Raw genomic sequence first — 25,772 nt, 5'->3', positions numbered from 1 at the left:
TAGAATAGGAACGTAGAAAATTTTGGACCTAAAAATGAAATTTTAAAAGGCTTTGGTAATGCAGTTTTTTCATCATAGTTAAATTCTTGTTAATAGAGTATTTTTAAATACATTTTATTCGAATATTTATCGTATACTCTTTTCTAACAAATATTTTGATATAAAACATTTCAGCTTTATATTCAAATTTGTCGATTCCTCGAATGTTCCCGTATATAACCTATGCATCACCTTTAAATGTCACCTAAATACAGTAGCATGAAACCACTGGTTACTGCATTTTAAAATCACAAAATTTAATCAAACCAATGTTTAACTCTGTGTCATATGGATCATAATTTAAATAAATTAAGCCTTACGATTTTATAGTTCACTGCAAAAACATGTTTAACAGTCCAATCAAAAATGTAAACAGCCTGAAGCATGTATTGTTTTCTTATTTGTCTACTTATTTTGCTATTGGTAGTTTGTATGAAAGAATCATGAGGGGATTTGCTGGGTATAAAGCTTCGTCACCTGGAATACAGGATTCCGATACACTAACTAGATGCTAGTACATACCCCATTGGCATATAAAAATATATATTTCATGCAAATTTATTTTTGAAGATGTTTAACCCCATAAGGCCTATGCTAAGTTAATCGATTTTAAAATGAACCTTGTAGCATCAAATTATTGTTTCATCAATGGCATCTTATCTGACGCAGCTGTCGTGTTTTATTTAATTGTTTGGGCAGCCTAGTCATTATATGAATCAGCCTACTGACCACCCTCAAATCCGAAAATCGTTGGTTCGATTTCAAACGAAATCGTTTCTGGACCCAATTGAAACCTGTCTGTCAATAAGTTTGACCTTTAGTAACCATACAAGAGTTTGGACCGTTCCCTTTCAAAAACATTTAACATGTCAATGATGTAGATATCATTAAAAATAATAAAAAAAAACAAAAGGCAAATTATTTTCAAAATTTTTTTTATCTAACTTGAATCAAGCATATTTCGCATTCAAAGTGTAGGCTATTTTTGAGATCATACAGTGCTTGAGTGTGTGTTGGGATCAACAGTGAGTGAGCGACCGACGTATGGTAGTAGTGTATAAGCAGCTTATACCGATGTGCCTCGCTCGACCCATTCTTCACACTGGAAGTTGTCAGATTTCTTGGCTTGCGGTCATCAGGTTTCCCAACTAGCGACAAAGTCCAATAAACATTTAGACCACAACTAACAACTTGACTTTTACTTTTGTTCTATTCCAACAGCAGGTGGTAAATCTGTTTTCCAACGCAACGGGGTTTGAGGAAGGATCAAAATATAACATAATATTATGCTTTGCTTGTAATGCATGTGGAGATGTTGGAAAAAAAGTTGAAGCATTTGTTAACTTATAAATTTAGTTAATTTTAATCGGTAAATACAATCATTCGATACGAGTTAAGTGATCATATTGTTTAATGAATACAAAAAAAATATATTAATATGAAGGTATATTAGTAACCCTGATTTTTGTTTTCAGGGTGTTTCATACTGTTTTTGCACCCAATAAGTCTACCCTTAAAATATTGTCTATCTCGACTTCGTTAGCTTTATTTAGGTACACTAAAGTTAGTAGTATGATTTTCTGAAAACTCATTATTTAAGTTACCCAACAAGTAATAGTTGTGCTTCTAGCCTTTCAGGACTATTAACATCCTAGGATTAGTAAACTAAATTGTTACTTTAGACATTACTCGGTGCTTATCTTATTCTTCAGTTATATTTTTAATTGTTAGCATACAATTACTAATTCAAATAAAAGTTAGCTATCGAGTTGAACTGTAAACACTGCGTAAAGCATAACTTCATCAAAAAAAAAAAAAATTAAAATTAAAACAAGACTTACATAGTCTTAGTTTTTATTAGTCATTATTTTGTGCTTATTGTGAAGGTAAACAGCGATACTTAAGAGTTTAACGAATATAAAATATTATTATCAAAATGATTTTTTTTTTCAAAAATCTTAGTTACTTTTTAACCGGATAAGGTACATTTTCTAGTGATTTCTTTCAACTACGGTAGTGTTATGTGAACTTTGCTCTTGTTACAAAGCATATTTGGAGTAACACCGGGGTTATGAAAATACACTAGCTTTGACATGGCCTAGGCTCTCGATCTCAGTGGTCCCTGCTATGGAGAAGGAATGCACAGGGAATACCTGCTGATATACATGCATACTTATACTGCACCTAAGTTAAGCGTACGACAAAATATGTTATTTGAATACTTTTCTATTTATGGAATAAAATAATATAATTTTAGTAGTCTTTGTAACCATATATACAATACTGTATACTTAAGTTGTGTATTAATCGGTTCAGTGCTTACTGACCTAATAGGGTGTAAAAATCAAAATTTTTGAGCTGAGTTCTAGATCCTTAAAATATAAAATATTTTCAGTTACAATTAAACGTACACAGATTCACAAATTACGTATTATTAATGTAATTACCAACGGTCTGATGTTGATTCATCACTCATCAATGAGTCAGCATCAAAGTTTTTTCAGTAATTTCAAGACAGATTACTAAAAAAACATCGTAATGAAAGTCAAGCTCTTGGTAAATTTTAATGGATTTATAGACCTCAAGACAGGTCAGTAAACTCAGATGCAAGCAAAAAATTGCCAGTGTCAAGAAAAATAAAAGGTGTAACAAATAGTAATTTGATGACCTAACATTGATTGACCCCTTTATTGAGTGACCCCGATTCCCATTAACGTAACTTAATTCATACTGTACATAAAAATATATTATGAATATTATTAATTAGAAATCATATCTATAAAGGTTTCAAGTATTTATAAATCATCAAACAATAACATGAAAATATAAGTTGATCTTTACCCTAAATTCAGACGAACACTTTTGCCTACCCTTTTACTATTAGGAGAGGCAAAAGTGTTCACCCATTTTATTCTGTTCTAGCGAATTCTACAATGGGAGTTACAATTTGATTCATGCATACATTCCCACTTTATCAAAGAAAGTGAGTATGCCTATGGTGGACAAGTTCGTTTTCAGAAGTAAATGATAAGCAAAGCGAAACGTCAGTGAGCGACCATGTGGGACATCCTACATATCTGAGTGTGGTATGTCCAACAAGTTAGTTATCTGAGTGACCATGTCCAAACGATCAAATATTATCTGAGTACGAATGGACATGATTGAAAATTCTATTTTCTGAAAGTGAGTGACCATGTTTGAGAAATCTATATTCTGAAAGTGAGTGACCATGTTTGAGAAATCTATTTTCTGAAAGTGAGTGACCATGCCCGGACTCTGAGTGGGCCGGTGGAGGCGCGGTAATGGGCCTCCGATGTTGTCCTGGACGGTCACTCTGGTCATGAACAGAGCGGAAGAGGTCCAACTGTTCCGGAAGTCTCGTGAGGTGCAAGTGCTGCGGAGGTCCCAAGATGACTTGGTGCTCAGTGTGCTCAAGGCCCCCCTCGGTCACTCTCCGCCCGCCACAGGTCAGACTAACGTGGGGGTCGCCACGACCAGCGAGGACGACGACCACAACGACGCCGACGTCTCTGAGAAGGCCCGACTGCAGAATGTAGGTCAACAGTGTTATCTAGGTTGGATAGTATTGTCTATGATAAAACATGGTAGGGAAGTAGTCGCTCTAAAACAGTGTTTGATTCGGCTCTTGTTGCTCGTTACCCGTCAAAATAAATGGACCAACATAAACAATTATTAGTAGTTAACAACAATTTTATATTACTAATAGTAAATTACTATTTCAAGTAGTACAAGAACAATGCTTGTACAGGTAGTAAACTGCTGTTGAAGTTTAGGAAAAATTGCTTTTGCATTTGGGTTAACAATTATTTAATTAATCTAAAGTACCCTTTCAATTAATCGGTATAATATATTATTAAATCACGAATTGAAGTTTTTGAAGATCGCTTTACAGCACGAGATACAAATATATCAGATCGTACAGGGAAATCGGTATTAATCATGATTAATTTAGTTAGTTTTTACAGACACTGTTCTAAAGCAAACTATGGAGTTTTGTAAACAATAATATTGTAAACCAAAATGTACAAAGATGTGGAGGTGGTCAAGGAATTAATTCTCTCAAACATGAAAATCTGGGTAAATTGTACTGGGTTTATTTTTGTGTATTAAGCATTTTTAAATGCACCTAATCACTTAAAAATATATCGTTACTGTTCGCGGGTACCTATTAAAATATCACTAACACGTGATAAATTTTAAAATTTTGCCGCAAAGTTACAGTTAAACTTAACACTGTCTTAAAAACAATTATGTCAAATGATCAAATAATCTTCTTTGTAGCTTTCTCCTCTTGGGTCGAAATTTCTCGAATTAACAATACAATTAATTAATATAATTAACAATTAAATTAATGTGGTGATCATATGTTAGTCTACTTTAAATTTTACTACTAGCTATGTAGGGCCAGGTTGTGTGAGGTTATTGTTGTAGGGTATGACGATAACATCAGAAACCAAACCCCAGCTGGGCAACCTAACTGACCCGATATTCAAACTATAGAGCGTGTAAATGCGTTTAAGGGCCTCTACTCCCTGAACACATGTTCACAGTTTGTACAAGGTAATTGGCTGGGGTCGAGTTGTGTGAGGTTATTGTTGTAGGGTATGACAATAACACCAGTAACCAAACCCCAGCTGGCTAACCTAACTGACCCGATATTCAAACTATAGAGCGTGTAAATGAGTTTAAGGGCTTCTACTCCCTGAACACATGTTCACAGTTTGTACAAGGTAATTGGCTAGGGTCGAGTTGTGTTAGGTTATTGTTGTAGGGTATGACGATAACATCAGAAACCAAACACCAGCTGGGCAACCTAACTGACCGATATTCACACCACCTGCGTGTAAATGCGTTTAAGGGCTTCTACTCCCTGATCACATGTTCACAGTTTGTACAAGGTAATTGGCTAGGGTCGAGTTGTGTGAGGTTATTGTTGTAGGGTATGACAATAACACCAGTAACCAATAGCTGGGCAACCTAACTGACCGATATTCACACCACCCGCGTGTAAATGAGTTTAAGGGCTTCTAATCCCTGGACATATGTCCACAGTGTGTATAAGGTAATTGGCTAGGGCCAGGTTGTGTTAGGTTATTGTTGTAGGGTATGGCAATAACCAAACCCCACGTGGGCAACCTGAGACCTCATACATTGTTTGATATTTAAATTACTTAACCATGTATAATTTTTAGAAAGATGTTTGTGTGTGTGTTCTGGAAAGATGTGAAGATGTGATACATTATGGAACTAATACATACATCTTAACAATGTATACTGTTTTATGAAAACATTTTGCTCTTACTCATAAAAATTACTAAATTAAATAACGGCAACGATAATTTCCAATTTAGTTACGTAGAGTGTATGAATTTTTACCGGTTTGCAATTTTGTTATCTTCAAATTATTTTCAATCTTGCTGACACAGTGTTGATGTAGGTCCCCGCTTGATATTTATTAAAGAAAAGTTTTTTTTTTCACAGCAAAAGATACAGTTAATAGCAAATACAGCATAGCCAAATATAATAGTACAGTACTGGTATATTTAGAATAAGTCATAAAGAATTGTTGTAACAGGTTTCTTTGTTTTACAAATATAATATAAAGGTTACCGTATAAGCACAGTACAATTTACTAATTTACTCGACCAAGTAACTGACTGGAATAGAATTAAATTGATTAATTTATCATATTAGGTTTGTTAAAATGGAATATGAACATTCGGGTTATCCGTTTTTAGAGGAAATTACTTAAAAAGCCAAGGACATAGTAAAATATAAAAAAATGAAGAATTATTCAAGAAAACATTCTGTTAATAACTCCTCCTTTTAAGGGTTTCAATATTTTGCTCTCCAAGCCCATGCTTTTCCATCCTATATTTATTTACAAAATAAAAAAAGAATGTTTTAATTTGTTATTTAGACAGTTACTACATATATTTATAATTGGACGAACGTTATAATCATTTATGAATAAAAATTATTATTTATAAGTAGTGCAACCAATTTGATACACCTCCAGTACCGGCCAGTTTCCATAGTAAAATACTACAATCGAGTAATAGTTGTACACACCCGAATGTTCATATCCCATGGTTAGTACTGTAGTCGTAGTATAATTCCCAAGTGTGGTGTAGGACTCACGTGTATCCATCGTCTCCCAGCGCCGCATGCCGAGGTACGGCGAAGCCCACCACAAGCGCGTCCCAACGCCGATGAAGAAGCGCCGCAACCAGCGTCGCTACGAGCGCACCGCACCAGCGACGCCCAACTCCGAGGCGGAGGACGCCGAAGAGGAACCAGCGCAACCAGCTCCGCCCGCGGGTGTACCGGACCCCTACTATCCTATATATCTTCCAATAGACCAGGCGTTCAAGGCGAAATACATCTTCCACCAGAGAAGAGGGAAGACCTTCCAGGAACGAGTGTACGTGTTTCTGGAACACCCTGTAGGCTGGGTCTGCTTCGTCTATCACTTCAGTGTGTAAGTATATTTCAATTTAATATTTATTTTTAATAGCAGAAATGGTTAGAATAATTAATTAAACTACTTGTCGTTTAGGAACTTAACAATTACTTATTTTTAGAGCCAGGGTATTACAAAGGTGAAACCTATAGTATGTGACATCATTGTTAAAAACGTTACGCATTTAAATAAATCGTTGCTTCATTCGATGGTTTTTGCTAGCTCTTTTAAATTAATGATAATAGCAAAGATTACATATGCTAACGCAAAAGCATATGTAATCTTTGATAATAGTTATTCAATGTTAACACTTATACGAAACAATTTCGTGAAAATATTAACAAATGGTAATATCAGTAGCTAGCTTGTAGTATATCATAAATAGACAATATGTTTGTCCCAATTCATGATAAACCACTCTCTGAGGAAAAATCACGTATTTTGTTTTATTATATTTACAACTGGTTATTCGTTCTCCTCCACACACAGGTTTGTAATTAATTGTGGAAGTTATCTGCAGTTATGAATCCTCAAGAGGAAGAGCATGTACGTAGTCTATGTAGCTACATCTTAATTAAGACCAACCCTGTTGTTCGTCCTACGCAAGGTGTTCTGCCCTTGTAGCATGACATCATTACCTAGTAACTTGCGTAGGAGAAGGGTTGTAAATATGTTTTTCTATGTTATAACATAGCTGTTAGACTATGTTTTGAATGGAAACTATATTACTGATACTAACTCAATGGTAAAAATCGTTTTTCAATAGTCCTACACAACCCTACACCTTAAGGGGCAATAATTAAAATGAACTCAGCTGTCATGAACATTAATATTTTAGTGTTTTTGGTCTTTGAAACATTAGTTGGAATTAATTCGTTCAAGACAAACATGTTCTTATAAAGATCCCGCGCTTGTCGAAACACATCTCCTGCGGTTTCAGGTCTTCAGTTGATATGATTTACACTACTTTAGTACTTTAAGGAATGTCGGCCTTAGTCACTAACAAGACTACAAGATTGCGCCTCTCATCCTACACTCATCTCCATCCATACTTGGCTTAAAATACCTACTATGTATGGTCGCCATTTCATTGAACAGTATTAACAGTATTTACTTTGACCCTAGTCTCCAGGTATACTTGGGCTTTTTTCATAGAACCAATAATTTTCGCACAGGGTGTGACAATTTTTGAGAACTGATAACTATGACGGTGGGTTCTTACATATGGTTAATAGCTTGTTCACATACTTTGATTTACAGCTGTAAGTTTAAGTCCTTATTAGGATTGAAAACAAAATCAAATCCTACCTTACTTACTTTGCTGGTGGTAAATATCGGATTTATTTGTAAACTGAAGTTAATTGAATGGTCAAAGAAGCACTGAAACGAAACATGGTATACACATGGGAGTACTCGGATTTCACTTCAAATCATTTCTTCAAGATTCCTGATCGAAAATGAGATCCCCTTTTCAGCTTACAAGTTTCTAAATAGGTTTTTTAAAGCCTTCCTTATCTTTAAAACTTAAGTTTGTGAAATAACTAATATAATGCAAAAGAAACTACAACATATTCAAAGTACAACTTTAAAGAAAAAATAAGCAAGTAAATATAAAACACCCCGCCGCAGAAAACATGCAGAGCAAGCAACCTTGCTTGGTCTGATTTTCACCACAATATTTCATTAAATCTTTGGATGTTATCCATATTCACACTACATTAATTTTAATTAATACTTTGCTATGAGAAGGTTTCCCGTTACATCTTTATTTCAATTCAAAGGTAATTAGGTGTGGGTTTAAAGTTAAAAGCTTAAATTAAAATCAATTATTTTGCCAAAGAATTTTGATAAAGGATGTATCCTCAAACAAGCAAACCATAACTGTTTACTTATTCTTTTTATGAAAACGTGAAAATTTAAATTTTGTTTTAAATCTTGACGCTTTAATGTACCGAATTATTCGTTTATTTATACTCCACAAAGCTATTAAAAAAGAATTAGCTAAACGTCATGTTATGTTGGTTGAAAATGGAAAAACCCAATTTTTTACTTCATAGAACACCTTATTTATTACTGCCCCGTTCTTAGACCAATATTGATGGTTCGTGAAATCGTTAGAACATTTAATTAAAATAGGTGATTTTATTTAAGCTATTATAAATAACACACACACGCTTTAAATATAACTAGACACGGGCGTGAAGTACATTCTCCAAGGAGACTCGATCTTTTTAAGGAGCAGGATGTTTCATAAAGACTGCAAAATAAAAAATGTGTTTTATTTAGATTATTATGATGAGATGTAAACAAATATTATTATTGGTATAGACTTCTTACAAAAGACATGTTTAAATAAAATGTTACTAATTTAGTTCATTCCTAATTATTATTGTCACGAAAACTATCGACGGTCGTGATACAGTTTTATTAAGGTTTCTTGGATGTAGTCACATTCTTTTCAAATCACTTGACTTTTATGAAAACATATATTTAATGATTAATGTCCTTGCCGTACCAGTTTAATTCACACTTAAGAGGGGGTTTCCTTTGCCAATCATCATAAAGTTAAGTCTATGTTTCCTACAAAATAGTAGCACTTCGGCTAACATCCTTGTTCATTGCTTGTATAACCTATACATTATATAGGTTGATAACGATAGTAATTTTTTAAGTCTCTATTTATTCTACTTGGTGGTGTTCTATGACTTATTTGCTATATTTCCATGGTTAACAAAACGGTTCTTTCAATGATTTCTCAAGAAATACAGTACTATGTCAATTCATTTTTCTCATTTGGTAAAATATATCAAATTGTCCAGGCTTTCTGAATTATTTAAATTGTTATATGAAAGAATGTAAGTTAAACAAAATCAGTAAATGTACCCAATGCGTTTCATTGAATTGAAAAATAAATAACAGCAATTAAATTATACAGCTGATCAAAATGTAAACAATTATGTTCTTCATAAGGATAACATGGGGAATTTAACAGCCACTGGAGCAGAGCTCGAGGGACTTTTTCAAAAATGTAAGGTCAGTTTCACTATTTAGTTAAATTATAACTGTGTAATGTTTAACTCTCTATCATACAGGGTATCTAGAGAACCAGATATTCTGAAACTGCGTTACGTTATGAATGTATATTTCCTAGATGTTATAAATGCAGAAACATTAACGGGCGTTCAACCTCAGTCATTATAATGCGGGTATATATCAGGTATATAGCTTTTGCTGAATATACACCACATATAGCTTGGTCTCTTAAGTGCTATAAAACTTAGAACCTATTTGTATAGTGAGATTAACTTAAATGCATAACAGGGCTTTTCAATGATAATAATCGTTATTGTTAAATATACACGTTAAAGCGGTTGATTTCCGTATTCATATCAAATCACAAATCGGTTATATTTCTTGTACTGATCAGTTTCATTAGACCATTATTTAATAAATTTTTACAACATGAGCGTTTCATTTACTGACAGTAAGATCTGCCTACGACCAATAAATGGTTGTATTTGTTAAAGTAGGCAAAGTTCTCTTTTTTCAAATAAAGTTATATTAATTACAGGATATTACGATTTTGTTATGTTTGTATTAACATAAATAAGGCTACTGACCTGTCGTCAATTAATCCTATTATTTCTAGTGGATAAAGGTATTTTAATCCACTTGAAACCTTAGTATTGATTTACGACAAGTCAGTCACCTTATTTATTTAATTATTTACTATTTATTTAATACATCCTGGGGGCACATTACGATTACATGATTGCTTTCAACATTAAGAGCTGGAAATAAAACCGTGATTTAATAATTAAAGTTTTAAATGATCAAAATTATTGATAAAATATTCAAAGAGAAACTTTTTGAAAAGCCGGAAAAGTTTGCATTTTTACTGTATATTTTAATTGGACAAACCCAAAATTCTCAAAGCAATCAAGGTATTAAACCGATCGTAAAGGAGAAAATTATCTCAGTTTCCCCTGAAGGCAGACAAGGCATGCCCTTGCTTTCTGTGCTCTCTTCGTCTCTGCATTCTTTTAAAGATAAAGGTATTTTCCCATTAGTTTAAAATATATGCATTTTATACTGTAATTTATATCTGAATTATGTAGATTATTTAACACTTTATAAACAGCCACTCCATTTCCATTCAAGGTATTTCTACTTACATAATATTAGATTGTTTTTCAAAGATGTCAAAATTTTGAGTTATCCAATCCTAATGTATATACAAATTTCGTTTGGACTTTTTAATAGGCTTTCCTGTAGTTTTATGAGTATTTCAGAATTAATACGACAATTACTACTATTTTTCAATTTTTGTAAGTGTTTCGTGTGAAAATTAACCCACCATTTGACATAAAAGATTCTCTGGGTTTCTAATACATCTCAAAAGTCTACATTATAAATAGTCACCAATAAAAGTTATGTATTTTTTGTTACCGTACAAGTTTTAAAAGATTAATAAACAAAACCTTTTGATTTTAAACTCTCTTTTTTATGTGCGTTAAATATTACGCTTAGTCCATGGTGGAATTTATAAAATATTTTAAGTAATTTACCCTTACAATGCCCGATTTGAGTTTACATCCAGTTCTTGATACTAAAACGAATATTCCTCGCTGTGTTCAATGACCGTAGATAGACTATATTGTCTGCGAGCTTTAAACCCCTTTACTTCTTGAGCAGACAAAGCAATAAGATATGTCGTTAAGACTTGAATGTTTTCCCATAACTTCAGTTTACAGTCTACAGCTACAATGCTACATAAATCATGTTTGTTATGTCAAATACGACGTGTGGATTATTTGAAGCATATGGGTTAGGTGAATAGCTTGTGACATTTGAGGCTCAAATAATATAATCTACCAAAGTGTAACTTAAGTATCCGTTGCCCGAGATTTGTTAGCATCTTATTTGACTTTGACATACGAAACTTTTCATAGTAAACTCTAGCGTCCGAGTGCAGGAGGTTATTACAATTTATAGAATAACTCCCTTTTTTGCAGCTATTTTATACGTTGAAAATATTTGAGAATGCTTTTAAAAACATAAGTGACAAAGGATTGTATAATTATTCATACAATTTCATTTAGCTCTAAAATTACAACTATTTATTTATTTGATATAACTAAATCTGATTTAATTTAATAATTATTTTATGTCCAAAAAAATATTGTAACACTAGTTTCGTGATAATTTATGGAATTAATGACAATAATATCTAGGGGATCAATAAATTACATTATTATTATTTTACATCTACTGTATATTAAAATCAAAGAGGCAATAAATTTCACTTCTTCCTTATCTACACTTATCTAATGTAATTATTTACCGTATTTACATTGGGATATGATGTAATTTTGATATGTCTACTGCTGAATCCAAAAATGCAATAGTTTTGAAGATTTACTAACATATTTGTGGTATGGACGAGTCCAAGTTCTAGGGGCGACTAAACACTAAAAGGAGTGGAAGGTTTGTGGAGTGGAAACAGCTGTCAGTTGTTGTACATTCAATATACATTGCTTGCGCATTTTTGATATCGTTATTTCATTGTGTTTCACCCACTATTTAATTGTGCAAAAACAGTCTGGAAGTTGCATAAATTAATGAGTCGGTTCATTATAACCTAACCTTTACCTTCCTAATCTAACCTCCTTTCAAAACACTTAATACAGTCACGAATCCTTATAAAACCCGACCTACCTTCCTCACATGCCTAAATAAGAACTGATTATTTGGTTTCAAAAATCAAAACGAATTGATTTGATTTCATTCCGTATTAGATCAAGTATAAACAGTTTTTTTTCTCTTCTCACTCAGTCCTCCTCACTCCTCACTCAGTACGGACCCGTCCAGTCCAGACCATGCCATATTACCATTACCTTCAATACCGCTCAATTATCCTTAGATTCGTAATCCTAACCTTCGTTTTACGGCCACTACAGCAACTTAGGAATCTCTCCGACAAAAACTTGCGTTTTTGGATTCAGCGTTAAAAATACTGTAAGTAGACATATAAAAATAACATCATATCCGAATGTAAATACAGTAAATATTTGCCTTATCTAAAAATACCTTGTTTTATTTTAAGACCGTGAATAAAACTAAATTTTATGATCATTGTTAAGTTTTATGTTCTAATAATAAGAGTAAATTTAAATGATTATTGTATCATTTATGAAGAATATGCTAAGCCTAACCTGACTAAGTAAAAATTGTAAATTAAATTATGACTTAACAGAAGCCCTCCCTCCTCACGGTTAGGTATAAACTCTGACAGCAGCTAAACCTTAGTGACACCTTGTCTTCTAGCTCGTCCTTTAGAGGAATTATTAAATCTCAAAAGCGTCCCGAAATCACTTTGTAAAAACCTTACTCGATAATTTAGACATTTATATATTTGGAATTGGTATATTGTCGTTTTTCTATAGTTTTTATTTTACGTATCCTGCCTTGTAGAATTATTGATTCTATTGAATAATATATCATAACAGTTTAACGTGGATTAATTTTGAAGAAAAGTTTAAAATGAAGTGACACTCTAAGCTCCTTAATCCTTCTGTTGCAAATTAATTATTAAATACTACACACGTCCGTTAACATCTCATAAAGCATGAGTTCTTTATGATTGTAAACGATTACACTGTCTACACGTCAAACTCCTTTCATGATAACTCATACCTAAATCCAAACAGAGAAGTGTTATGTCAAGAGTTTATTTCACTGAAATCAAACTCAAAATTTTCTTTACCAGCTGGCTTACACTGGCAGAAATATTTATAACTTTTATGAATTAATTTCAGTTGAAAACAAGAGAATGACATGTTGTTTGTTTGTTTTACAGGTAAGTTGAATAAATTCTCAAACGCTTCTTTGCCATCGTAAGTATACAGACTTTTGATAACTTGTAAGTATCTTGAATGGGATGTTCATAATATTATACTTATAGCTCGTTTAAAATATTTTTCCAACCTCAAAAACCAGTTTTTTTGACATTGACATGTCAATGTCCACTTTACACGAGATATTCAATCATCCCGTATTCATTTATTCATTCCGACGTATAACAACTTAATATCGGCCAAACACTCCAATAGTTTCAATAGTTTCGTGGGTGTACATGATTTTTCCTGCCCCATAGTGTTATGAACTAGAAGAGGATATTCCTTATAGCGGCTTTTTCACGCCCACATAGTAAAATATAACATATCACTATCAAACACCATTAATGCATTACTGACGTACGCCGTCATAAGTGACATATCAATATCAACATCAGAATCATCATTCATCATTTCGTCCACGTCATCTGGCACCTGTCGTATGTTACCTGTCATCGCTTACCCAGCACACCCTTCATACATATTACATAAATATCTCGTAGTCAGCGTCCACCATACCTTATCCTGCAACCAGCACCAAAGACTTAAGTAGAATATTTACTAATATTTATACGTACTTTACATATGACAAACATATCTTAATTATGTAGGTTACAAGATTTGTCTAAACAGTTCTGAGTAGTGAGAAATTGTGTTTAAATGTATCGTAATCCAATTGTTGGCTAATAAACTGCAATTAAATTATTATGTCTATCTCAACTAGATCTGTCTCATGAGTCAAACTACTACAAACTGAAGGGTTGGTATAATGCATTCAGTCCTTGAAGGAACTGGGAATTTTAGGCAATAATTAGGAAATGAAAATGAAGGTTCTTTATATTTATAATAACCAAAATAGCAATCAATTGTAACAATTTATCATACTGCTAAAACCTGTTACTACAAACTTTGACGAAATACTTTCAATAATAAAATCAAATTTATATAAGATTTGTAAGATTTGTAAAAACGAATATTATGATGAATCGGTACATATTTATTAAAAGTACAAAATTTCACGGATAAATAATATAAATTTTATAGCACTAGTTTTATTGAGTCCGATTAAAACTTCCAAAGTCAATTGAGGACACGTTACACACTACAAGAGTAGATTAGCAAAATTTTACCTATGTTTTAAAACAAAATATTATACCTGATAAACATAATATAACTGTATATTCAAAGAAACTATAGGTAATTAAACCTACAATTATTAAAATGAACCTTAGTTTCTGTCTTTTTTTCTTACAATAATTTACCACCGTTTGAGTGGATTACGATTACATACATTAGAATTGACATTTACCATAAAAAAATAAACCGAACTCGTGTGTTGAATGGCAGAAATTACTTAAATCCTTCCGATCATTTTTTTTTTGCTTCAGTATCCTTTCCGTTGCGAAGCACGGGTACAACAGCTAGTAAAAAAAAAACATATTATAACATCATTGTAATGTGCTCTATTGACAAAAGAGTTTGAAGGTATTCCATAATTCCACTGACAAAGTAGCACTCACACAATCACATAAAGTAGAGAGGATGTTTATATAAAACATGAGCTTCTCTCTACATCTCTCTCTTGGTGCTAAACGTTTCGAGCAACCCCTTTCATCGATTTCTAACATCACGCTAGACTTATAAAACACGCTATCACGAAACGTGTTGATACAATGAACACGGTGTGCATGCGTGAATAATTGATTGACCAATTCGTAATTACTACGATATTCAATATTGTTAATACGTGACATTTTAATGATCAAAATTTCCACTCAAACATAATTACTCATTCATTGTACGTTGTACCGTGTGAATATTAATTATCTTATTTGTACTAAAGAAGACTATCCTACATCATATTTCTGTGATACTATATAGCTAATGGTTAAAATAAAACTGCTTGCTCATTGAATTAAATTGGGAAAACAACTGTACAATTATACCTTCGTTATAACTGATATAAAACAACGCTTTACTGTATTTGTGGGAAGTAATATTTTTAAGCCATACAGAACACTCGTATACCATATTTTTAACTATGCAGCCTTGATAAATATAATAATTAAATTAATATAATTTACAAACAATTTCTATTTTGTAATTATATCAACTTTGAACAACTAATTTTAAACAAAAGTGATACAAATTTAATTCTGTTAACTTTTTCAGCTTAGATTTTTGTCTTGAGAATTTCTGACGTTTTTTTTACAGTTTTACTTCTTGTATTCATTTTTACTCATTTGTCGTCTTGTATTCATTTTACATTGTCCACTACTCTCAAAAGGATGAAAACTAGTCTTAAAATCGACTTTAGAACTACCTTGATTTATCAAGCCACTGAATTTCTCATTTACTAGTAAAAAAATAATTTTGAAAAGGAAGTATTTAATATACCTATTTACCATAACAGGTTATCAACAAGTAATCTATTGTTTTCCCCAAAGAAAATTGAGTTTTAACACGCTAGTAAATGCGAAATGATTACACTTGCAATAAAAATATACAAAAAATTGTTTCATACAAATTCTATTAAGCCTATTTACAGTATCACGTAGTTTGCGTATTATCAAGTCCATGTAATCGACAAAGACTTTAAAACTACTCGTTCCCAAAACTATTATTGCTGTAATACTGCACTTAGATCTTCAAGAAAGAATTTCAATTTATAAAAAATCTGTGATGGATTCAGGGTATAATAATTCTTACTGACTAAAATAATTTTAAGTGACCGAACGAGTAAATTCTAAATAAAATATTTGAAGCTATACATACATAAGTTCAGCCATGTTCTCCAGCTAAATGGTAAACACAGAATATTTCACCTGTCACCAGCTGTCAAGTACAAATTACCCACGGGATGCCCCTGACTAATTTGGATTTGACGTAGAGCTTGATAAATTAGAAATTTAAAGGTTTAAAATAACTAGTTTTCATATTTTTCATTCTTTTTGTCCTGGATTTTAAATTTTCGATGTGTATCACCTATACTGAGATAAATTGTTGTAAGAATTCTGTGTTGCCATTTTTGAAACTATGCATAGACGAACATTTGCACTTTAACTAACACATGAGGACTAACACATGGGGCCTATTGTTTAACTGATAGGATATGTTATCTTTCAGTTATATTTTTTTTGCAGTTAGTAAACATTTCGTCAATCATTTTGCTTCATCTTACCTTAATACTACATTGATATACCTGTAGTATATTTCCTTTTAAAAAGATTGTGTAACATTCCATAAGTTTCCCTTGACACCTATCCAGATTTTGCCCATATGTAAAACATGGTATCTACACAATTAATTCACTGAGCGCATTTTTACTTATATAATGCAGAGAAAGTTCTTCACTCCAAATGGCTATCATTATGGCTGAAAGCATACTACCATTGACTATACACCTCTGATACTACCTTGATCGGATGACCGTGGCTTGGCCGGATGGCGCACGTTAGGCCTAGGTGTGACAGAGAGTGAATTGTGTGAGTGAATGCGTTTGTTTAGGTTTTATGATTCTGTTACTTTACTTTATAGTTATCATTTTGTTTGGAATTTAAAACATGTTTGGTTTATATAAAATCGTTGTTAAGTTTATATCTAGATTTACAGGTTACCTGTAAGAAAGACCATGTGGTCCAAATTGTTCGCCTCAATAAATAAGTATTTTCATTCATTCAAATATTCAAATTCAAATATATTTATTTGTTATAATACAACATTTTGGCCTCGCCAAGTTTACAAAACTTGTCGGCCAGGTCCAATTGATTTACAAAAAGTAGCAAAACAAAATTAAATTTTTTTTCTTTTTCCTTCTTAACAAATATTAATATTTCTAGCGCTACTAATTCCATGGTGGTTTGTGGCAGGCACCTATCTATACATAATAATGGCAGCAGAAATGTAAAATTCCAAATATAGTTTGAAAAATTGCTTTATCATCTATCTGATTTTATTCATTCATTCATTTATCATTTTTTATGTAGGTGTGCTAAATGAAAAAATATCAAATAGTTTTGTACGTTAAATATATTTGTCTTTTAGCTGGGGAGTACAAAGAACCCGTAAATGTAATGTACAGCTGGTGCGGGTGTTGATCGTTGGACGTTGAGTTTTCAGTTTTCATCAGCATAAGTAGTTGATCCATCACTCTATATACCCTTGGGAGTATACCAATTTGTATCAAACTCAAAAACGTATTCGACGACGAGTAGCTCATTTTTTTAGTTTGAATATACCCTAAATTATTTTATACCCCATCCCTTTTCATACTGTTTTTCAGAACAACTTTACTATAAAATCATTAATTTTTAGCGAATTTCCCTATAGGGAAGTAGCTATTACCGTAGGTGGCACGGTAAGACCTAGACCCAGGACCGATTTACTTTTTCATTTTGATGTCCCCAGAGGCCAAAAACACCATTCGTTCAAATTTTTATATATGTATATATATATAGATAGATATATATGTATATATATATATATATATATATATATATATATACGTCCGTGAACGCGATAACTTGAGTAATTTTTGTCCGATTTTGATGAAATTTGGTTTAAAAGTGTAAAGCGGGATAAACTTGAATGAGTTCGCGAACCAGCATGATCGGACCATGGGAACGGGGCTTTACGGGGGGTTTTATGGGGTAAAAATTGGTTTTTCTCACTTTTGACCCTCAAAACACAAAATTTCCCAATTTCTCTTTAGACCTTTTTAAAGAGCTTAAAAAAACAATTAATTTAGTATATAAAAGTATTTTTGTTCGGTTAATAGTAACGGAGAAAATTTAAAAAATTGTAAATTTAAAATTCCCATGTTATTCTAATGGAGAATATTGTAAAATATTGTAGTTTGCTTTTTTATTTTGTATTTTGATCAGATTTATTTATTTTGTACTAAGCTATCAATATTTTACAAAAAAACACACTTTATTAGTTTCCTTGTAGCAGCAAACCTAGGTACTCGTTAAACTTAATGTTATTAAAATATATTTAATTGAAAATCAATTAAGACAAATGGAAATTCGCTTAGTCGGCAGGTTTGCTGCGGCGGGGGTATTTTATGTATTTATCATTATGTTTTTTAATTTGATTCAATTAGTTAAATATTTGCATTCCCATCATTAGGAATATTAGGATTTGTGTATATTTTATTTTATTTTTATTTTTAGACTCCTTGATATTGTCGCTTTAAGGTAATATTTTCCTGTTTGGTTTCAATTGTAGCTTTCTCTTATTATACTGTTTTAATTGGATTTAGAAGAATGTTGATTCTTTTGCTTTTGTCCTTTTGATTTTAGTTTTTTCTTTCTTTTTTGTTTCTGTTCTTATTTGTTTTCCGAAATTCATTTAGAATCTACTAAACTTGCAGTGAGCGTTGTATGTTTCGGCCATACTAGATTCTGTCAATGATTATGTTCTATTATATTCACGCTTTTCATATGAACACATACTATACCTTTGTAGCTATTGTGTAGTACTGGCACGATACTGGCTATAACTTTGTAGCAATTGTGTAGTACTGGCACGATACTGGCTATACCTTTGTAGCAATTGTGTAGTACTGGCACGATACTGTACTAAGCTGGATATCACACTCATGCCCATAGTCTAAGATTAGCTGCAATCTGACAGATTAAGAAACAAGTGACCGTCGTAGCACAATTTGGGCTAAACTTTGGCGAAATACACTTATCATCCAGGAGAATCAATACCCAACCTGACAAGTCAATTTACTAAATTGTTCTAGTCGAGAAACCTTTCATTTCAACCTAACATGTCTCCTATATGGATATATCTTAATTTTGTTCGATCATTATTAAACTTTTGTTTATTTTAAAACATTTTAGTACGTTACTAATAAAATACCTAATATAAGTAATTATAATAAGGTTATAATATAAAATACGAAACCAATGAGGACATTACTAGGCTTTGGATGGATAGTTATAATAAAAAAATGTTGGCATGTATGGATTTTTTTATTTATCAAATTGAACCTGTTCCTTAATAGACATTGAACTTAGGTAAAAGCATGACAAAGATGTAAATCATGTTCCCTACACGTTTCTTCAGGGTGCTTTATTGTGAACTACATGAAACTACATAACTAGATGATAGCTTAACTTTTAAAAGTACCAAAATTGTCTTAAGAAATATACAGGGTGTTGAAAATGTCTGGAACCAACATTATATCTGGTGAGTAGTTAAAGAAAAACAACTGATATTTTGGGTACGGATATACTATGGTTTTACTTATCTTTTAGTGCCTTATGAAAATTTTTACCACTTAGAGGGAACGTCCTGTGGAGGATGCAGTAAAAAGTTTTAATGGAAGCCTATGGTAAATGATACATCATTTTAAAGGCCATCTTTTTCTGAGTAAGGAGCCACAAGTTTCATCTCAAAAGGACCACCCTAGCAAAAATGGCGACTGTTTGAAATTTAAAAAAATCACATAGGGAACAGAATTTTTAAATTTCAAACAGTCGCCATTTTTGCTAGGGTGGTCCTTTTGAGATGAAACTTGTGGCTCCTTACTCAGAAAAAAATGGCCTTTAAAATTATGTATCATTTACCATAGGCTTCCATTAAAACTTTTTACTGCAACCTCCACAGGACGTTCCCTATAAGTGGTTTTTTTAAATTTCAAACAGTCGGAGTGGAATTTTCAACATTTAATTGACTGTTATATTCAATCAGCGAATTTAATTCAACTCGTTTGGGCCATTTTTTCTCAACTAAAATAAACATCACGAATGGGGTGTAAAAAGATACTTTCTTGTTGGGTAAACTACTGTTAATTACAATAATTACAGCATGAATACAAAAATACACATTTTTAGTACACAATAAATATAAAAATATGTGATATATCTTGAATATCTGGGTTATCTAACGCATACAACACAATATTTATAGTGATTGGATCAGCCATATCAGGAAAGTGAATCATTGTGTATTTCAATTAACTAACATTGAATAAACTAGGACAAAGCAATGTAGATCAGATATACGTAGCCAAATTGAAGTAGTCTGTATAGCATTGGTTGTCAATCAGTGAACGTCTGTAATTGACTACATGCAGTCAACCTTTGACGATGCCATGGCAATTGTTTGACAAGATTGTTTGTGATGCCTCACATAGCTACCAGCCTACAGTGTTGAGAGTTGCAGATATACGTAGCCAAATTGAAGTAGTCTGTATAGCATTGGTTGTCAATCAGTGAACGTCTGTAATTGACTACATGCAGTCAACCTTTGACGATGTCATGGCAATTGTTTGACAAGATTGTTTGTGATGCCTCACATAGCTACCAGCATACAGTGTTGAGAGTTGCAGATACACGTAGCCAAATTGAAGTAGTCTGTATAGCATTGGTTGTCAACCAGTGAACGTCTGGAATTGACTACATGCAGTCAACCTTTGACGATGTCATGGCAATTGTTTGACAAGATTGTTTGTAATGCCCCACATAGCTACCAGCATACAGTGTTGAGAGTTGCAGATATACGTAGCCAAATTGAAGTAGTCTGTATAGCATTGGTTGTCAATCAGTGAACGTCTGTAATTGACTACATGCAGTCAACCTTTGACGATGTCATGGCAATTGTTTGACAAGATTGTTTGTAATGCCCCACATAGCTACCAGCATACAGTGTTGAGAGTTGCAGATATACGTAGCCAAATTGAAGTAGTCTGTATAGCATTGGTTGTCAATCAGTGAACGTCTGTAATTGACTACATGCAGTCAACCTTTGACGATGTCATGGCAATTGTTTGACAAGATTGTTTGTGATGCCTCACATAGCTACCAGCATACAGTGTTGAGAGTTGCAGATACACGTAGCCAAATTGAAGTAGTCTGTATAGCATTGGTTGTCAATCAGTGAACGTCTGTAATTGACTACATGCAGTCAACCTTTGACGATGTCATGGCAATTGTTTGACAAGATTGTTTGTGATGCCTCACATAGCTACCAGCATACAGTGTTGAGAGTTGCAGATATACGTAGACTAAGTAACGCATTTAAATTTATTTGGGACCAATAATGTTTACAACATCTATATTCGAGACTAAAAGTTACCTGATTAGCTACCTTATTATTGTTTAAGTAATTATTTTTGGCGTTAAATGACTTTAATTCTGACTTATCAATATCAATGATTAAAAAATCCTAGATAACAATAGACGATTCTATAAAACAATCTTATAAAAGAAAATTAATGGAATTATTATTTTTTGAAGAATATTGTCTGGAATATTGAACACTAATTACATAACATTTTATTGGCAGAATTAGTTTTAGTCTCGTTTCCTATTATTCATCAGAATAGAAGCCAATGATGGCCAAGCACACCTTTCCCACAACTTCATCACCCTAGATGAGTTATCACGACTTCCCCGGTTCTAGCAAAGTAACGGAGATGGTCAGGAAATGGAGTATCTGTTTTAATAACGTCCTCGCCTTACGTCAGATTTTATGAAGGCTATCGGTCCGGTCGGCTGCTGCCTTCATATTAAACATAGCAACTGTGTCTTAGATTTTAAAATGTCGTCTTTTTAAGTCGGAGCAAAGGCAGTACAAGAATTGTTAATTCAGTAGAGAAATTTAAATATACGCACATTGATAATTTGCCTATTCTCTTTAGCTATTATCATTGACTATATATACCTACAGTATATACCTACTGTAGGTATATATAGTCAATGTATTATGTAAAGCATCACTGTAGAATGTTGTTTACAATTTGATAAAAACCTTAGTACAATACACAATGTTCACAAAATATCCATAATATATATTATGGATACCTAGACCGGTAGTTAAATAGGTTAAACAGTCGATATTTTTATACGACGAACCGTTTATCTACTTATGATAATTTATAATCATAGTATCAAAAAGAAGTAGATAAACGGTTCGTCATATACAATATCGACTGTTTAACCTATAACTACCGGACTAGGTATCAGATAGCGTGAGGTAGAATATTAATTAACAGGGTACCTATTTAAACTGTTATTTTTTACATTTTATTATACAATCATTAGAAGTAAAAAGATGTTTGTTTTCTTTTCTAAAACAAGTCACTGAGCTGTAATCATTGTTTTGCGATTTTAAACTTACATTTCCCATATTGTTAAATATTGTGTTTTTCTTAGCATTTAAAAATTGTATGCAACCTATCATTATTTAATTACTCTAAACCCTAGTAGTTGAATTGAAAAATATTAACTATTGTGTAAACAACCCTATGTTCAAATTAGAAGCCAATCAACAAAATGTACGTTCGTGCGTTATACGTTCATCTGTAAAAGGTATATAATTGTATTATAAGGCTTTTTGTAGAAGTAGTCTTAAAGTTGAAGTTGATCGTTTACAGTTGGCGATTTGTTCAACCGACGTTTGATGAGAGCGGGAGAGCTGTGTTAATGTTGTGCAAATGTTGCTACTCCGAGAATACCTTACGGGTTCCCTACTTTCGACTGTTTTGTGGATATAAATAGAATCACCAACACTGAAGTAACTGAATCACACGTAAAACAAGTGCAGCTTCTCCCCATTGTTGTAATCATGAAATCTAAAATTAATTTTAAACTATTTTCAAAATTATGAAACACTTGTTTGAATTAGCTGTTAAGGAAGGAACCATTTTTTGTTACACAACCAAACAAATGTGATTCGTGGTTATTTCTTAACAGAATTATTCTCAAAATTGAACAAGGAAGATCTGTAGTCACTCGTACTACTCCACAATTGGGACTAAATAATTTATTCTGTAGGTTACAACCAAAAATATAATTTAAAATACACACAACAATTGTTTCGACGAGATTTTTTTTAAATTCAATAATACAGTAGTATGACGTCACGGTGTGGCGTGGCCGAGTGGCGAGTACTAGACGCGTGTATTGAGTATCGCGATTACGTCAGTAGTGGCGCAGTCGCACACGCGGTCAGCTGCGTGACGTCACACTCATCACGCTCTGTCACGTCCAGAGTCAATAATAAACAAATAGTTATTGACCACAAGTAGTGCAGTCGCGTCAGAAATGTTTGTTTGTTTCCTCATTTCACGATTCTATAGCAACCGGCGACCTCAACGCAATTGGCTTCAAGGCTTGCTATTGTTGGGGAATCACTTGGTTGTTAATGGAGTTTATGTTACTCAAAATAAACCTCTTGTTATTGTTGTAAATTGATTTATTGTTTTGAACCCCAGCTATAGTTCAAGTTTATTGTTTTGATGAATTGTTTAGAATGTTAATTTATGGCTCGAAAAATATTTACCTATCAAAATAGTGATTGGGGGTTGCTTAACATTTGAATTGAAGATAACATTTCAGTTTATGATGCTGTTTAATAGATGATTATCTTTGTATCAGTTCAATGTGATCAAATATGGAACCTGACTATCCGCAGTACTATCATGAAAATTAGACCAGTTCTTGTATACCAAGGCAAAAATGTGGTTCGGATTCCACTATAAACTGTAGGTCAGTAGTGGCGAACTAGCGGTATGACATCACTTGGGGCACGTTTTCCCATAAGAAATAACATGGGATCATTTTTTGGCCACTAAAACCAAAAATCCTGATCTTTGCCTAAATATCCCTATATAATTGTCAAACCTTATTTCTTACTTATTCCCCATAAATATATTCGATATTAAGCTAAAAAAGCTATTTCTTACATTTATTGACCCTTACAAGTGTAAATGTAGAGTAGAGGCGAACCCAGAAAGAGCCATCACTTTAGGCACGTTTTCCCCATAAGAATAACATGGTGAGCTTTTTTTGACCACTTTTTTAAAAATCCAGCTCTCGGCCTATACAAGCCTATATAAATGTTCAATACCATTGTACAACTCCATTACTATTTCAAATCCACATCCATTCGCATGTATATTCACAAAATCATCAACTTCACAGTGCGAGGTTTGTACGCGAACTCGGGCGTGCTCCCGGCTCATGGCGCGCTCCCTTGGACATCCTTAGTGGAAATCCATGAATTCTGGCTACTTGGGAACCCAAGCCATTTGACATATAATAAATCACCTTTTCTCCTAATAACCTTTTCTATCAAATACATGTCTTTATATTTGGTCTTTAACAATTCCTCTGTATAGAAGCCTCCCCTGATTATATTACCATTTTCATCTTTCAAGATATAAGTCACAGGCTTGGTATTCTTTACTTCTGCTATTGTAAATAGCTCCCCTGTCCAATTCGGGGTATATCCTTTACTAAAAACATGTTTATACTTGGAAATTCTCACACTATCACCTACCTTATATCTTGGCTTTTTAACTTGCACTACTTTAGAAGTCAACCTCTCATGCACATATTTACTGTTCTTAATATTCACTTGGTTAGGCTTCATTCCTATAGATCTATGCACCTTATTATTATATTTTCGAATTAACTTTGGAAGTAAATCCAACCATTTATAACTCCCCTGAGCACTAAATTCCCTATATAACCAATTCTTTAAAGTTCTCTGAAACCTCTCCACAATTGCAGCCTTAGTTGTAGAAAATGTGTGATAGTGATTAATATTTAATTGTTTCATTAGTTTGCTAAAATATTGATTAAAAAATTCTTTTCCATTGTCAGATTGAATGTTTTTAACCCCCTTTGGTAGAATGGTTTTAATGGCTTCTGTAACCACCAAACCCGTCTTATTCTTTAGCGGAGCAGCATAAGCTTTTTTAGAAAATGTATCTATTAAAGTTAAAATATATTTATTGCCAGAATTCTCTCTAGCATAGTTTTGCATATCAATTAAATCTATTTGTACAGTTTCGTTTATACCTAATACTTTAAAAGACCTTCTAATGAAATTCTTTCTTGCAGGCTTATGAAGTTCGTATGCAATTTCATTCATTTTTTATAACATCACTCTTTCCTTGTACTGTAAATATATTACCATTAGCCCCAATCAATAGATTATCTTCCATTCTTTTAAATACATAGTTTTCTGGTATATATGGTCTATTATCTATATACTTAAATCCACTCAAAGATGTGGGGTCGGCAACTAATAAATCAGGATTGTATTCCATCAAATTAAATTTTCTTCCTCCATATACAAATTTTGATCCATCATAATACATAGCTTGTGACATTAAACAAATATCATCTAAATATTCCCCCATTGGCAGATTTCTTATATATTGTTTTTTGGCATCCCAACATTTTTCTTTTTTATCAAAAGTTATAGTCTGTTCTTTTGTAACACAGTCAGTGTCATCAACGGCAGGTTTAACACGTACTAACCTTTTATTATTAAAATCCCAATAGCCTGCTTCCATTTTTGGAACTTGTGAAACATTCACAGCATCC

At 32.7% G+C, this 25,772-nt stretch overlaps 1 protein-coding gene across 4 annotated transcripts in view; it reads left to right on the top strand.

The window, feature by feature from the left end:
- The window catches only part of LOC128989647 (potassium voltage-gated channel subfamily KQT member 1), a 349,887-nt gene that overhangs the window by 38,421 nt on the left and 285,694 nt on the right, over positions 1-25,772 (top strand). For 3 of the 4 annotated variants that reach the window (XM_054411608.1, XM_054411607.1, XM_054411606.1), the window contains exons 2-3: positions 2,962-3,592; positions 6,195-6,541. In XM_054411608.1, coding sequence (XP_054267583.1) covers positions 3,353-3,592; positions 6,195-6,541 — 587 coding nt within the window. In that variant the 5' untranslated portion in view covers positions 2,962-3,352. The remainder of the gene's footprint in view (positions 1-2,961; positions 3,593-6,194; positions 6,542-25,772) is intronic. The other variant, XM_054411609.1, reaches the window with a different exon arrangement.

This window comes from Macrosteles quadrilineatus, unplaced genomic scaffold (assembly GCF_028750875.1).
Source record: "Macrosteles quadrilineatus isolate MER2022 unplaced genomic scaffold, UCM_ALF_1.0 Scaffold_3__2_contigs__length_128488019, whole genome shotgun sequence".
Classification (NCBI taxonomy): domain Eukaryota; kingdom Metazoa; phylum Arthropoda; class Insecta; order Hemiptera; family Cicadellidae; genus Macrosteles; species Macrosteles quadrilineatus.
The sequence above is the reverse complement of the archived record's forward strand: the minus strand, read 5'-3'. Positions and strand labels throughout refer to the sequence as shown.